We start from the raw sequence: 16,148 nt of genomic DNA on the forward strand, positions 1-16,148 counted from the left end.
ATATTTATTTTTTCATTTCCAATCAACTAAGGATCATATTCCTATCACTATTTGGTGATTTTTTTTTGTAGTTCACTAATATAGCATGAAAGGTTTTAAGAACCAGAAATAAATCAATAAATTATAGAATATGGACTGTGTTTACCGTGTTATCAGGGATGGGAACACATGAGAAGAGTTTAGTGCGTGTTGGAGGAAAGTAAAAAATAATAATAATAATACTGAAAGTAACACCTGTGAAGGAAAGGTTAAAGAAAGGGCCTCATAGTTATTTAGTCAGAAATAGGTGTGATGTAATAACTTTATATATATATAAAGATTTATTACAGAATATGACTGTTGTTTATCTTTGCTGAAATCTGGAAAGAAAAATTTCAAGGGTAGAAATATAAATGATATACATTTAACCAGTATTTGGAAGACTAGCCTGAAGGCTGGCAGACAGCCAGTGGAATGCCTGTGATGGGGCACATCTCTTGGGAGGAGGAAAGTGCTTTAAATGTAGCAATCTTCTCTGTCATGAATGGGAACAGGTCCTGCCTTAAGGCTTGCAGAGGGCCCTTCCAGACCTGTAATTCTCTGGATCATTTCTGTTCTAGCTTCAGGGTTGGGAGTGAACTAGACAAGGCAAACACCTGCCCTTTCAGGAGCTCCAGCAGTGCTAAAGGAGGCAGTGCCAGCGGCAGCACCCTAGCATCTCATCCAACTGAAGACTCACTCAAAGGTGAGTCAGGTCACTGTGGACCCAGGTGCTTCCTTATCCTCCAGCTTTCCCTGGGGCCGGGCACAGGAGCCTTGGGAGATCGGCGACCACAGGGCACCCTCCCCAGCCGCCAGTATAAGCTTTGACAGAGGGACGCACAAGGGATGGCTGGTTAGCTGGTGCTAGGTGGGAGGGACTCGCCACCTGGACGCGCTCAGGGAGGGATGAGTGGCGCCAACAACAGTCAGGTCGCTTTCTCACCCTTCTGCTAGGTGGTCCAGACCCCTGTGCTCCCAGAGAGCGCTGGGCGCCCGCCACTCCTGGAGCGAGCGTCCCACTGCGAGCGGTCCTTTCCAGGCTCCCGGCTCCCGCGGGAGGGCGCGTGGGATGATGCTCTGGTCCTCGTGCTTTCCCCAAGCTCCCGCATCCGGAGCCGCCCTTGCCGGCACCGCCGCAGCCACAGCCTGGGAGGGAGAAAGGAAAAAAGGGAGGGGGCTGGAAGGGCTCGGCGGAGGGAGGAGGGGACGTGGGGAGGGAGGGAGAGAAGGGGGAGGGAATCTCTCTCCTTTGCAGTGCCTCCGCCTCTCCTCTCCGGCTGACAGCGACCGGGTTCTCCCTCCACACCCTCTCCGGGTTCCTCGCCCCCTTCACCCACCCTCCTTCCCTCCCTCCCTCCTGAGCGTGCAGGAGGAAAGCCGCAGCCTGCGCGCGGCCCAGGGCGCCGGGGGAGGCGGCGGCAGCGGCGGCGGTGGGTGGGTGTGTGTGTGTGTGTGTGTGTGTGTGTGTGTGTGTGTGTGTGTGTGTGTGTGTGTGAAGGACGCCACCTCTTGCTCCTGCGTTCGCAGGCGGCGGCGGGGCTTCTCGCTCCGGCAGCGGCGGCGACAGTGGTGGCGGCTTCCGGAGTCCCGCCGCGAAGATGCTCAAAGTCACGGTGCCCTCGTGCTCCTCCTCGTCCTGCTCTTCGGTCACCGCCAGTGTGGCCCCAGGAGCCGGGAGCCTCGTCCCGGATTACTGGATCGAAGGTTCCAACAGGGATGCGTTGAGCGATTTCTTCGAGGTGGAGTCGGAGCTGGGACGGTAAGGCGGGGGGCGCCCTGGACGTGGTGGAGCCGCGCGTCCTGTGCGCGAGCTCGGGCTTCTTCTGGGGAAGCCCGCGGCGCGCTCCGGGGACTGTCCCTTTCTTTCGGAGGGGCAGCTCCCGAAGACGCGGGATCCAGCCTCCCTGCCCTTTGATTTCTCCCCGCATAGTGTCTAGGAGAGAGCTAAGCACGTTCCAGTTGGAGTCGGGTCTCTCTCGGAGCGCCCAGGCCGGTGCAGCTGCAAGCAGCAGCCTCTCTCCCGCCCTCTCTCCCTCCTCCTCGCCGGCTGCCACTTGCCTTGGGTGACAGCTCCCACCACACGTGGGCCCTCCTTTCCCGATTGGTGTCTTCGCTCACGATTATAGCTTGCCAGAGGGTCTTGTTTGTCGAGTTATTTTTTGGGGGTAGGGGCGGAGGGTGCGCCTCCAAACAGTGACAGAATTATTAAATTAGATTCTTCCTCCTTCTTCTCATCCAACTCTCCAAAGCAAGTGGCACTAGAAATTAAACTTAAATACTGGCTTCCCTGCAGAGTCTGCTCAGGAGTGAAGGGGAGAATGAATCATTTCAGAGAGTTGAAGTCAGAATAATGAACTAGTGTGGCTTTAAAGAAAAAGCAGCACATGAGGTCCAGGCAGTGGTAATTAGAAGAGTTCTGCTGCTCTTCTTTCAAGCTGGAGTGATTTATTTAAATTATGTATGCAGAAAGCCATCTCTCTGGGGTTGCAGAAGTGTCCCTCATCCCTCCTCTGAAGATCCAAACAGGTAGAAAGCGGTTGGCCAATGTGAAGATGCCATATGTTCTCATGTTTTTATACACTGGAAATTGTTTGTTTGTTTGTTTGTTTTCCCCTTCTCTTCTTCCTTTTTCCTTCTTGCCTTTCTGTTATCCATAGGTAAGAATTCTTCTCAACACTCATTTTAGATCCAGGCCTTTTAAGATAGGGAATCTGAAAATGTAATTTCAAGTGTTGACAAGTTGAAGCTTCTGTATTTAATACTTCTCTGCAATTTCATTTTCTACTCTCTTTCTGTTGGAAAGAGTTTAGATAAGAGCCCCCCCCCCAATTTTTTTTAATGCAATTGGAGACCACAGTGCAGGATTATGGATGTTGGTACTTGGTGGGAATGTGTAAGGATTACCTACCCTGCCCCCCCTCCATTTGCCACTACTATTAATGGCTCGTGGAATACAGAAGGTGTGCAAGAAAGGCAAAACTTCAGAATGAAAATTTAATTGTCATTGTTTAAAAATGTTCTAAAATACTTGGGCATTGAGCAGTATGCATATAAATAGCCTACTTTGATCAAAATTTTCATTGTTCATCTGAAGATGTGCTGTTGTATGCATTCATTAGTAGGTTGGAAGTGAAATGTCTCCTTTCAGTTTTGAATCTTACAATTGTGTGGTGAGCTGCAGTGGAGCAGTGTAAATTTCTGATTTAAGAGATAATCTACTTACAATTGTTTACCTGGTGTTTTAGAAACTGCCACCTCGTAGAGGAAGTGCCTCCTGGTGCTAAAGGGACTGCCCCACCACCAAATCTAACTGCTTTCTGAGTAAATTTACCCCAGAGGCCTCTAATTGATTCGGACTTATCATTAGCACATGATGTCTTTATGAATAGGGTTTGCTAGGGGCACCTGGGTGGCTCAGTCAGTTAAATGAATAGGGTTTGCTATCAGGAAACTCAAGAAATTTCCTTAATCTGAGGAATGGAAAAGTGGTTAGAAAAAAGAAATAAACTGCCAATTGTACCTGTCTATGGGATGGTAGACTTCACAGGGAAAACCTAAGGAACTTGAAGTTTATTAAAAAAAAAAAAAAAAAAAAAAAAAAAAAAAGCTTTGTGCTATAATTGCAGTAAAATTTGCAACACAAATATAAATCATTTATATATTGCTAAGATTCTCACTCTGCAAAGTTGTTTGATTACCTTGAAAATCACAGAATTAAAATATTTTGAGAGATCTAAAAATTCTTTCTCTTGCTGCTTTTCGGTAGTCATGTGTATTGGGTAAGTTCTCTGTAGCTGGCAGTATGGGCAAGGTGCATGCTTATTCCATTTGGCTGAGACTTTGAGAAATGTCACTTAATGATCAAAGTTATTTTTTTCAACAAGATAAGCCTAAACCTTAAAGCAACTAATGTTACAGATACAATTAACTAAGAATCTATATAGCCAGAGAATGCAAAAAATTAAAATTGTAGATATTGACTGACAAAAGTCCTCTTTCTTCCTCCACTCATGATAAAGTTGAGACTCAGTTGGTTTTAAGCCTTTACTCTCTTAACTCCCAGTCTTGAGCCAAATCTGCCTGAACTCGGTGATTCTAAGGCCAAAATAGTTAATTCATTAGTAACACAGTTGTCATTATGATGTTAGGGGAATAATGACCTTGGTGTTGTGGGGCGCCATTGTGGTTAGTTCCAGGGTGTAGACAGTCCCCACTAGATTAAGTTCATTTGTAAGTAGTCATTCCTCTGTTACAATTATCTGTTGCAAGCTGGTGAGTCCTGAATTAAGATTGGACATGTGACTATTAGGGAAACACACCCTGAGGATATATTTGGAAATTTTAGGGAGCTCAATAAAAGCTAGTTGAAGCCTCTGGATAGTGCTGGCAGCACTGTTTCACAGGTAGCCCAAGGCCATGTGATAGCTATTTTATTTTATTTTATTTTATTTTATTTTATTATTTTATTCTCTCTCTAATATATACAGATATATATGGATAAGGGTGAGGAGTAGGGGTAAGAAGGATTATTTAAGAGTATCAGGCAAACTAATTTAATTTTTCTAAAATCACAGTTGAAAATACTGCTTTGTTTATAGAGTTTGTTAAAAAGTTTACAAAAACCTTGATGACCCAACACATTCAGTTCTGCTTATAAATATAAGTTGGCCATGATCCTTTTTAGGGCTCCCTATCCTAGAGAGCAGTTGGTGCTTTGCCCAGTGATTTGAGAAATTGGCATTTTAAAAGCTTTTCTATGGGAGAAAAGAGCCTGCCTCTCTCCAGATTCTGTCCAGTGGTTTGGCGCATGGAGGGACAGGATTTGGCCTGGGCTGCCCTGTGGTGGGGATTTGGCCTTGTGCATCCAAACCCATGTCCTGTTTTTAGTTATTTCCCACCTTGTGTTTCTCTCTGTAACAGGAGACTGAAAGAATGTTTGTAGCAAAACTAGATGTATCCCCATACACAAAAGTTTAGGGAAACCAAATGAAACATAATTAGTACAAAAGAAGAGTGTGTTAAATTATTTGGGGATACATTTTTTAAAAATTTCCATTCTACTTAACTATAGTTTCTTTAGACTAGTGAATTTCATTTCCCGCCCCCTCCTCCCCCCACCAAAACTGCTGTTCAGTTTAAGAGAGTACATTTATATGGCAACCGAGTTAAAGCAGAGTTTTATAGGATCCTTTGCAATATATATTATTGCTTAGGAACCAAACAGATTTAGGTAGTGAGATATAGGTATGTATAGAATAGAAAGTATGTGTGTATAGAAAGGAAACAAGTTTCATAAAACAATGTATATTCTTATTACCAACAATGTAGTCTAATATTTCCTATTCTATGCTGTTTGATTTTATTCTATTTCATTAAAAAATATTGGCTGAATCCACATGATTTCACATCTCACTAATGGATTGTGACTCAGTGTGAAAATGCTGTTTTAGGCCATAAATCTGTGTATGCCAGTTTAAAACATGAGGAAGACTCCTTTTGAAAAATGCCCTGCAGACCAACTAGTAACACTGTGTGGTCTCCATTTCCACATCTCTATAGAGAAAAGTCCTGTCTTTGTCTGCAGGTCCTCATTGGGTTTTCCCTTCCAAATATTTTGGAAAAACTCTAATGTCTCCCCAAGATATGCTGGGTGCACTATACTTTGAAATAACTGTGGGTGGGGGGTGGGGGCAGGATGCTAGGCCAGGAGCACCGTCACTGTATAGGGGAGGAATTCGAAGGCCTAAACACTTGTGTATTCTACTTGGTAATACTTAACCCTGGCCCTGGGTAATAGCCAGCAGATACTTCCTGTAAGGAAACATGGAAAGTATGCATTTTCTAACAAAAGCATTCTAACCAGTGCTCCTGGCTGGTGAGGAACCAGATTCTCTCTTTCCCTTTCCCTCTCTTTGTTCGAGGCCCTTCCTGAGCCATTTTTAGCCAGTACCTCTCATACCCTTGGTTTTCCCCCACAGAGTCCTTTAGGACCCCACAGCAGATCCAGAATATACTGCTGGTTATGGATCTCTTGCCACCCACACTGTGCTTAATATCTTAAGCTCTTTTGGGGATCTGACTAGAAATTAAAAATATAGCTGTTCAGTCCCTCTGTTGTTCTCTGTGCTTCCAATTCTTTTCTCATGCAGTTGACTCAGGAGCATGGTGAGAGGCGAGATTGCAAGTGGGAGAGTAGAAAGCTGGGCTGCACATGCTTGAACACTGACTATAAGCTCCCAGAAGGTAGTCTGTGGATTTGGCTGCCTCACTGTCATGTGCTCAGTGCCTAGCACAGTGCTCATTACTCAGCAGGTGCTCAACAAATGATTTTAGAGGGAGTGAGTGAATGATAATGAATTGGGCCAGGCACAGGGTACATGACCCTAGGGAAAGGGAAATCTGGTAGCTTGTTTATCTTGTCCCTAAAATTTGTGCAACCATAATCTCGCTGTGTGCTGGTTTTCTTTCTTCACAGTGGGAGTCCTGATAACTGTCACCTCTGTAGCTTGTAGGTGTTGAAAATAATGCTGCTTTTCTGTTGGCAGAGAGCTTTGTGGCTCTGAAATGAAAGGGATTCAGTTTCACCTTCACTATCATTTTACCACAGGCATCTCAGAATTAGGAGTTAAATCAACTTGAATGTAAAGGCATAAAATGCCTCCAAGGTATTCTAACCACTAAAGTTAATACATAGTAAATGCTAAATTTGGAAATATACTCATTGTAAAGATCCTCAAAATTAAACGACGACTATGATAGGGTCATTACTTTAAGAATACACTAGTTTTCCATGTTTAAATACTGTTACAGAGTAAAAATAACTCCTAATTTGAAAAAAAAAATAAGTCACAGGTGCTATTTACTGCTAAACTGTTCTAGGGAACTTTACTTGAGAAAAAAAGAGAGACAGAAAGAGAAACAAAACACTAACCACAAAATAGCTTCAAAGAACTTTCTTGTAAACACTTTACACTCAGAATAAATGTCTGTATTATGTGTTTGCAGTAATACATTTGAGAATAAAGTGCCAAATGATAGTTATTTCAATTGCTAGTTGTTTTATGTTAATGTTTTTTATTTGTTTTGGTTTGGTTTTTTGTCTAGCTTAAAAAGTAGTTCTTTAAAAAAAAAAAAGTAGGTCTGCTTAGACTCCCTTTTGGGAAAGCTAACATAGCTAATATATCCAATAAAAAATTGCATTTTTTAAATTTCAAGGTCAGATTTATTCTGCAAAATATATTTGAGTCCCTGAACCATATAAATCAGGCCAAAGAGTAACTTTAAGTGAAATCATGAAATCAATAGCTAGCTAGAATCAAGGTTTTACTCAAATTAGTGTAGTCTTTTTTTTTTTTTTCTCTTGAGTAATGGTCATCTGAAAATCTCATAATTCCTGTGGCTTAATGAGGAAGTTAGATCTACATATTGAGAGTATACTGTTAGCACATAAAGGATGTGGACTCTCCAATAAAGTCCATCTTTAAATTCTGAGTGCTAATTGGGGGCAGTGGGTATATGGATGATATAAAACTGAAAGGTTTGGGTGGGAGATTTTCCTCAGTAATCTTACCAATGGCAAAGAGCATATAAGGTAAGGAGCAGTGCTGAACACAGGGTGATTTATAACAATTGACAAAGGATAGTACATGTAGAACTTTCTCTTTTCTCTTAGAGCAGGATTTCTTGACCTTGGCACCATAGACTGTTGGGGCCAGATAATTCTTTCTTTGGGGGCTCTCCTTGCACTGTAGGATGTTTAATAGTATCCCTAGTCTCTACCTACTAGATGACAAAAGCAACCCTCCTTCGTAACCCCCAAGATATGACAAGTAAATATATCTCTAGATATATTAAGAACCACTGTTTCAGAAGCTTGAAGCTAGTCTCTTACGTGAGTTTCTTTAGTTATGTAGAAGGTTAACAAGGAGGCTGGTGGATTGAAATCTTTTGACTTTATTGAGTATCTGCTACAACCAAATGTTTCTCCCATTTCTATGTAATACCATTAAGATTTTTGTCATATGTGCTTATCACCTGTGCTATAATTTGCTTAATATTTTTTGTCTAAAAATTAACCTAAATTTACTAATTGAGAGTACTTATTTTCATTAAATTGAAATTAAATTTCATTAAGTTGTATTCATGCCATAAATAGAAGCAAATTATAAAAATAAATTGCAATAAAAACAAAGCAGTTTTATTAAACTGGGGCTACAACTGCTTTTTTGCAAAAGGCTCCAAGCCTTAGGATTGTTCTCTCTTTGTTAAAAAGGGAGATTATCAAAGATTAGCAGTGGTAAAACCACAGTAGCACAAATTGAGGATTTCTTTGTGATGCAATCAGAAAAATGGAAAAAACAGTTGAAAAGAGAATGAGGTTCTCATTTTTTTATTCTTTGCTATTCAATTCGATGCCTTTGTGCCACTTCAAGACCTCTCTGTTACAGCTCTCACCTTTTGCATAACTATGAACTAGGCAATGTATGTTGGTAGTGTGTGTGGCAGGGCAAGGGGGCTGGGTTATGAATGAATACGATGAGCAGAACACTATATATTAGCTTCCAGATGTGTAGTTTACAACAATAAATTTAATCTGAGATAAATAAGTAAAACTAATATGAGATAGGGATCAGACAATGTCCGCAGTCTAAAGATGGAGTGATTAATTCCTACTGGGAGGGTTGTGGTGTCTTCATGCAAGGGGGTGAACCTTGAAATTCAGCAGGATTTTAACAGGTAGAGCTTTGGTGAAGGGCATACCAGGTAAAAAGTACATTCTAAGGAAAGGCAAAAACTGGCAGAAAAATGCAGGATACACATTTTATTTTGCAAACTTTATAAAACATGACTATTGTCATGAAAGATAAAGTTGGGAAGGTAAGTTGATGTCAGGCCAAAGAGAGCCTGTAAAAAAAAACATGATTGTGTCTTTATCAATTGAAAACCAAAATTGCAGATAAAGAGAAAGTAAACATTATGAGAACAAAAGGTGGCCATATAAGTAGCTGTATCTTGGGTTATGTTGTGGGACTAGAACTTGCTATTAACGCGTGGTAAGAGGGAAGGAGGGATGGAGAGAAGGAGGGAGGGAAGGAAGGGAGAAAGACACCCACAACCTGGGATGAGATAAGAAAGGGGAAGTGTAGGATGGAAGTAATTGAGATCAATTACCTAGACCTAATAAAGAGCCCCATAAAGGGACAGACAGTTAATATTTCAGGCTTGGTGGACCATACGGTCTCTGTGGCAATTCAACTCTGTGATGGCTGAGTGAAAACAGCCATAGACAACACAGAAACAGGTGCACATGGTGATGTTCCAATAAAACCCTATTTATGACCATGAAATTTGAATTTCATATAATTTTCACAGAACAAAATGTTATTCTTCTGATTTCTAAAATCCATTAAAACATGTAAAAACTATTTTACGTTGCAGACTGTACAGAAACAAGTGACTGCCATATTAGGCTCTTGGCCTGTGATTTGCTGAACTCTGACATAGAACAGTTAAGTTACAATCCTACTCCTCTCAGTAACCAGAAAATTTCAGGTTAAAATGATATGAAGTCTTCATTTATTCAAGAAACTACCTTGAATCTCCCTTTCACTTTGAAAATGTCAACTTGATCTTAGTTTTTTAAGTGGGCACAAGTATTAAATGCAGACTCCTCCTTTTTTTACATCTGTTGAAACTGGAACAGTTAACAGTTTTTACCCATGTGGCAAGTTGGCTAGTTCCATTCATCATTTATGCCTTTGAAAATCAGTGTTCACATCCAGAGATTATTTCTTGGAGGATAATTTATTTCGTATTTCATAATGAAATAGATTTCATGTTGCTCTTTCTTCTATTGTATTTGAAGTGACAGTGCATTACAAAATAATATGCTGGGACACCTGGGTGACTCTGTCGGTTAAGTGGCAACTCTTGATTTTGGCTCATGTCATGATCTCACGGATTGTGGGATCAAGCCCTGTATTGGGCTCTGTGCTGACAGCACAGAGCCTGCTTGAGATTCTCTCTCTCCCTCTCTCTCTCTGCCCCTCTCATGCTCTCTCTCAAAATAAGTAAAAAACAAAAAAATAAAAAACGTAAAAAAATAATATGCTAAATAAACTGTTGATAAAAGATTTGCCCCTCACTAGTAAAGTGTAATTAATGAATTTCTCTGTTGACTAATATATTATCTGTGTATTGAATAATCCTTCTATGTGCCATGCATAAATCTCAGGTAGACTAATTAATGTCCTTTAAATTGAGACTCTGTTTAAATAAACCATCTTTTGAAAAAATAGAATTTTTCTTTTTTTTCTTTTGAGTAGACTTAAGAGCTAAACAAAAGTGGTCACATATATTTTGACTAAAATGGGATGCCCACATGGAGGGTGTGCTACAAGAAAGTATTAGAGAAATCTATTTCTAAATTTTGCTTTTAATTTTTGCTTTTAGATATCTTAAAAAGCACATTACAGATGGGTTCAGTAGTACATGTATATCATCCGTGAGTACATAAATATACATAACTTGGGAGCATGTTCTTAAAAAAATCTTCTTGGATGATTATTGGATCAAAGAATGGTGGTTGTAAGTGGATACTAAATCAGTTTCTTTACTTATATTTAAATAACGTTCTACTTTATGAACATGACTTTAAAGCAGATATGTAGATAAAAATGCAAACAAAAAAGAAAACATGTGGCAAGATGTGTCTTTGTGCAGAAAGAGGAAGTGGGTACATATAGGCACTTGTTATGCATTTTAAGACTATCTGATAAGAGGTTTTGATAAGAACTTACTGCATTTGTAACTAAAGAAGTCATATAGCAGAGAAGAGAAAAAGAATACAGCTTGCCCATCAAGCAGAGGGTTGAATGAATTTTGCTTTTCCTTACTGTTGAGCACCAAATGCATATTATTTGCAAGAACCTCAATTTTAATACACCTGACTTCCTTCATGGTATATTTTACAACTGCTGTTGTAGGCAGCTGAGTGTTTGGTGGTCAGTGCTTGAAGAGTTGTGGTCATTAGGGCTCAGATATTGAGTTTAACCCTGTTAACAAATGCATTGTCATTACTTAATTACTTCTTAAGTCATACTTCAGGGTCATATGTTTGAAAAATTTACCAGGTGCAAAAATACAGAATATTTCTTAAAAGATAAAAAAGGCTAGACTTGAACAACCCTCTGATTAAAATGGCCTTCTAGAAAAGGTAATGGACATGACATGTTTTTAACTGTTCTCTCTATTAGTTTGCAGTAGCATTCTTTGCTAAAAGTGTACTTTCTTTAACTTATGTCATGCTTGTAGACAGAACTTGACTAGTATTACAAACCAGAACAAAAAAGAGTAGGAAAGGGATTGCAAACCTGTAACTGTGATCACACATTTATTGCCATCTACAGTGCATTTGAATGATTTCTCCCTACTTCAAGTCTTTATGGACTGCTTAAGAGGGACCTTTGCTTGCATTTTCTCCTTCATTGCACTTTTTTTTTTTATCTTGGTGTGCCTGACTGTACTGTCTTGAATAGTTAGTGACTATTTTAACTAAGTGACAACCTTCCATCTGAGGCTCTAACAGATGTACAAAGTTGTTCGTTGGGTGTGACAGCTAGTCAGTCCAAGGTTAATCTTTGACAGGATTTAAGTATACTATTATCTATTCATTCAAGTGAATCTTGTATTTTTCCCCCAAACTCCCTGTTAAGGTAACCACTGAGAAAATAAGACTGTATTATTAAATGTGACCAAATTCAAAATATGTAATTCAATAAGTCAGCCTGGCCTAAAGTGTTCAATCATAATAGGCCTCTGAAGATTTCTTGTGTGAGCGGAAACATTTTTAGTGTCTCCACTAAAGGACTCTGAGTCCTTCCTCTCCTTTTCCCCTGAACATGAACATGTAAGCTAATAATATTCAATGAGGTAAACACTTGAGAAGCTCTCCTGAGTGTAACCTGTAGCTAGAAGCAAACTAAAACCATAATAAACAGAGCTTTTCATATGTGTGTATGACACATTAGTTAAATAGAGAGCTGAGGAAAGTATCAGGATAATCTACAGCAAACCAGTACAGTTCTTTTAAATCTTGAGATACTGAGGAAATGGAATGACAGGATTGTGCAGAAGACCCCAGGGAGCAATTGAGGTTCCGGCCCAGGCCAGGAGGGGGCAGCAGAGCACCAGTCCGGGTTTGAGCAGGCGCCTAGGCAGTGGAGGGGAGTGAGTGAGTGAGTTATCCTCCCCGGGAACCATAACCCAAGGGGAGAGGTGGGCAAGGCAGCTACTTAGGGCGGCTTCCACGCTGGACAGCAAGCAGGCCATTCTGAATAGTTGAGTCAGTGAGGTGAAGGAGGACTGCTGAGTAAGGCAGCCACTAAGAGAAGACATGAAACTAGATGGTGCAGGATGTGGGCAGGAAAACAGGCAGGAGAAAATTGCTACTTGATGGCTGTGTCCCTTTAGGCATAACACTGAACTTCACTTAGCCTTCAGTGTAAAATGAAGGTCATGGTGTTATATCCTCCCCAAGGTTGCTATGATGATGAAATGAGATCACGTATGCAAAAACTCTGCTCTGAAGCTGGCACACGTGCTTAATAGCATTCCCCAGACAGGACACAAGTTGAGAGTAGGGGATAATGATTCCAAATTAGGTATCTGTAAGGATAAACACCATAGTCTAGCTTTTAGCAGTCTGACCCCAACTTGCCTGCCAGTCTCATTCCACACCGCTTCCTTTTCTAATTATTGGCGCAGAGTGTTTGGTGTTTGTGGTTTACTGTCTTAGGTAACTTGCTAATTATTTCAGTAATACAACAAGATGAGCACACTGGCACCGTTTTTTCAGATGAGGAACCTGAGGCTCAGAATGTTCAAGCAGCTTGTCCAAGCTCATGCAGCTGGGGAGGGGAATCAAACACAGGTTTGTCAGACTCAGGTGTTTGTTCTCTTTCCACTATGCCTGTCTTGGCCTCAAGGACCCCATAAATCTCTGTGGACCCCTTCATATTTCTGTGGTGTTGTGCATGAAACTTTCTTTTGTTAAATGCCCTGAAATATCCTTCTGATACCTGCAGGACAGTCATTCTACCCCAGGGAGCAGGTTTCTTCTACCTCCCTGCTCTCATATTATTTAAAATTTTTTTTTAAGTTTATTTATTTATTTTGAGAGAGACAGAGAGTGAGCAGGGGAGGGGCAGAGAGAGAGAGAGAGGATACCAAGCAGGCTCGAGCTGTCAGCACAGAATCTGATGCGGGGCTCAAACTCATGAACCATGAGATCATGACCTGAGCTGAAACCAAGAGTTGGACACTTAACCAACTGAGCCACCCAGGTGCTCCTGCACTCATATCTTTTATATATTTATTGCCTGATAGGTAAATGCCGTGTGGTCTTCATTACCAGAGCCTCTGTGCCTTGGGCAGAGGAAGCCTATATCTTTTTTTTTTTTAATATATGAAATTTATTGTCAAATTGGTTTCCATACATCACCCAGTGCTCATCCCAACATGTGCCCTCCTCAGTACCCACCACCCACCCTCCCCTCCCTCCCACCGCCCACCAGCCCTCAGTTTGTTCTCAGTTTTTAAGAGTCTCTTATGCTTTAGGAACCCTATATCTTATTCATCTTTTATCTCCACTACTAAGTCAGTTCTTTCTTCATCAGCTTACTACCTGCTCCCCCATGAGTGTTTCATAAATGTTTGAGGAATAGTGAGTGAATCATAAATATTGGAGGAGTTAGGTGAATAGCAGAAAAACAAGCAGCACTTAAATTTCTCTTTCTTCAGGATGTTTGTCCTTTGAAACCCTCTGCTAAACCAGTACACTGTGAAATTATTCAATGCCTGTGTCCCTCTCTTTAGAGTGTAAACTGTTGTAGGCTGGGTCTCTGTCCCCTCACACACTGCCGTGTCCTCAGCACTTAGTGCGATGTCTGACACATAGTAAGCACTCAGTAAATACTTGTTGGGTGAGTCAATTGCACCACTGCGGCTTCTGCAATGGAAAGTCCTTTTGAACCCAAGGACTGATGGAATAGTGTGACCTTCTGTGATTAGACCATTTACCTCTAAGGTCCCTTACAGCCACAAGCATCTGTGCATCTGTGTTTTCTTCCAGTTGAATTCTCTGGATGATTGCCTTAGATCCTTACTATGTGTTCAGGAGACAGAGAAGGTTTGGGAGTTACGTAGGGCTCTGAGCTCCAAAGTCTTTGTAAATGTGTCAGAAGATCCTTGGATAATTTCTGTTCTTTTTCTGTGCTTTTTAAATGCCTCCTCTTGTTAGAAACATGTACTTACTGTTATGTTTGCTCATTTTTACTTCCATTAGCAGACCATACAGATGCTGACATTTGTGATATCTAGGACAGGGTTTAGCAGAAAGGGATATTTCCTAGCTTTTCCCACTCTGCTGGTTTTGTTTTTGAAAGGAATCATTCTTTTTAAAAAGCTTGACTTATGACCTGTTTGTGTCTGCATAATCTGTTATCAGTGTCCTGTAACATAGTCTTATAACATGGGCCCTGCCTGAGCCAGGAGGAAAAGGAAGAGCTAAGGAGGGGATTGTGAAGGAGATAAGAATGTAAATGTTCTTCTCTGTGTCTGTCTTTATTTAGAAGTGTTATTTTAAAATCATGTATTGAGATATCTAATTGGAAGTTATGTTGAGAAATTATAATCAGAAATATAAATAATTTCTCAACATAACTTCCAATTAGGGTCATTAACTTTACATTCATGATTTGTATCAGTGTTGAAACAATTATTCTGGAAAATTTGTATGTCTCCATCTCTTATTTTATTTTATTTTATTTTATTTTATTTTATTTTATTTTATTTTATTTTATTTATTTTATTTATTTATTTTGAGAAAGAGAGAGAATTCCAAGCAAGCTCCATGATGTCAGCGCAGAGCCTGACGCGGGGCTTGATCCCACGAACCCTTAGATCATGACCTAAGCAGAAACCAAGAGTTGGATGCTTAACTGATTGAGCCACTCAGGTGCCCCTCCATCTGTATTTTGACAACAGTGGCCAGGGAGTGTGGTGAAAGAAAAACTGTGTAGGTGGAAGAGGGACAGAGACAGAGCTAAAGAGCAGAGGGCAGGCCAGTCTTCACCCTGGTCTAGTTTTTGTAGGTCCGTTTACACCTCACTCTATGAGCACCTCCCTGTCCCTGCCTGATTTCTCCATGCTCCCATTTTCCCACCAGAGCCCAGGTACCTCCCATTTTTCTTATATCTACCCCTGTTATGGAGGTATTTGTGTCCCTGCCAAAATTCTTAGGTTTAGACCTTAACGCCCAGTGTGATGATATTTGAAGATAATTAAGGTTAGATGAGGTCATGAGGGTGGGGCCCTCATGATGGGATCTGTACCCCTATAAGAGGAGCTACCAGAGAGAATACTCTCTGTCTCTGTTTCTTTACCATGTGAGGAATCAGCTGGAAGGCAGATGTCTGAAATCCAGGAAGAGAGTTCTCACCAGAACCCAATCATGCTGGGGCCCCTGATCTTAAACTTCTAGGCTCCAGAACTGTGAGAAAATAAATTTTTGTTGTTTATGCCATCTAGTCTATGATGTTTGTTCTGACAGCCAAAGCTAAGACACCCTTATGTTCCTTTTCCCCACTTTGATATCTGTTTGACTTTGGTCATAATCTCAGAGGTGGCTTGCTATGTCTCAAAAACTAACCTGAGTTAATCTACACTAGTGTGGCAAGCAGTGTTTGAGAAAAGTGATGTGCTTCTTCTTTCCCAGATGCCCACCATTGTTTTTCTGCCAGATGTTGGGGAATGTAGTCCAAAGACTCACTTCACAGGGACTATAGCTCCTGCATTTGGTTTATCTAGGATGGATGGAGCTAACTCTGGGTTGCTGTTATTATTTACATATAGAAATGTATATATGGGCTCCCTATCACATCATGCCTTGCCGGACCCTAGGCTGGGACACTTCTTCTGTGGTCACACTCTTTCTCCCTCTCCTCTGCCTTCTAGGCACTAGCATCTCGGTATACATTGTGCATCCATACCTGTTGGCTTTCCAAGGGTCAGTGCCTGCCAGCTCCCAGCACATTATTTCCTCAGCAGCTGGCACAGGATTGTTTTGT

The 16,148-nt window shown here is 41.0% G+C and overlaps 1 protein-coding gene across 1 annotated transcript in view; it reads left to right on the top strand.

The window, feature by feature from the left end:
• The first annotated feature begins 603 nt into the window (after window positions 1–603).
• Window positions 604–16,148, top strand: part of CAMK4 (calcium/calmodulin dependent protein kinase IV) — a 220,055-nt gene continuing 204,510 nt past the window's right edge. The window contains exons 1-2 of the mRNA XM_042945093.1: window positions 604–724; window positions 1,549–1,780. Of these exons, the coding sequence (XP_042801027.1) occupies window positions 1,620–1,780 (161 nt within the window). The 5' untranslated portion in view covers window positions 604–724; window positions 1,549–1,619. The remainder of the gene's footprint in view (window positions 725–1,548; window positions 1,781–16,148) is intronic.

Source organism: Panthera leo, chromosome A1 (genome assembly GCF_018350215.1).
Source record: "Panthera leo isolate Ple1 chromosome A1, P.leo_Ple1_pat1.1, whole genome shotgun sequence".
NCBI lineage: Eukaryota > Metazoa > Chordata > Mammalia > Carnivora > Felidae > Panthera > Panthera leo.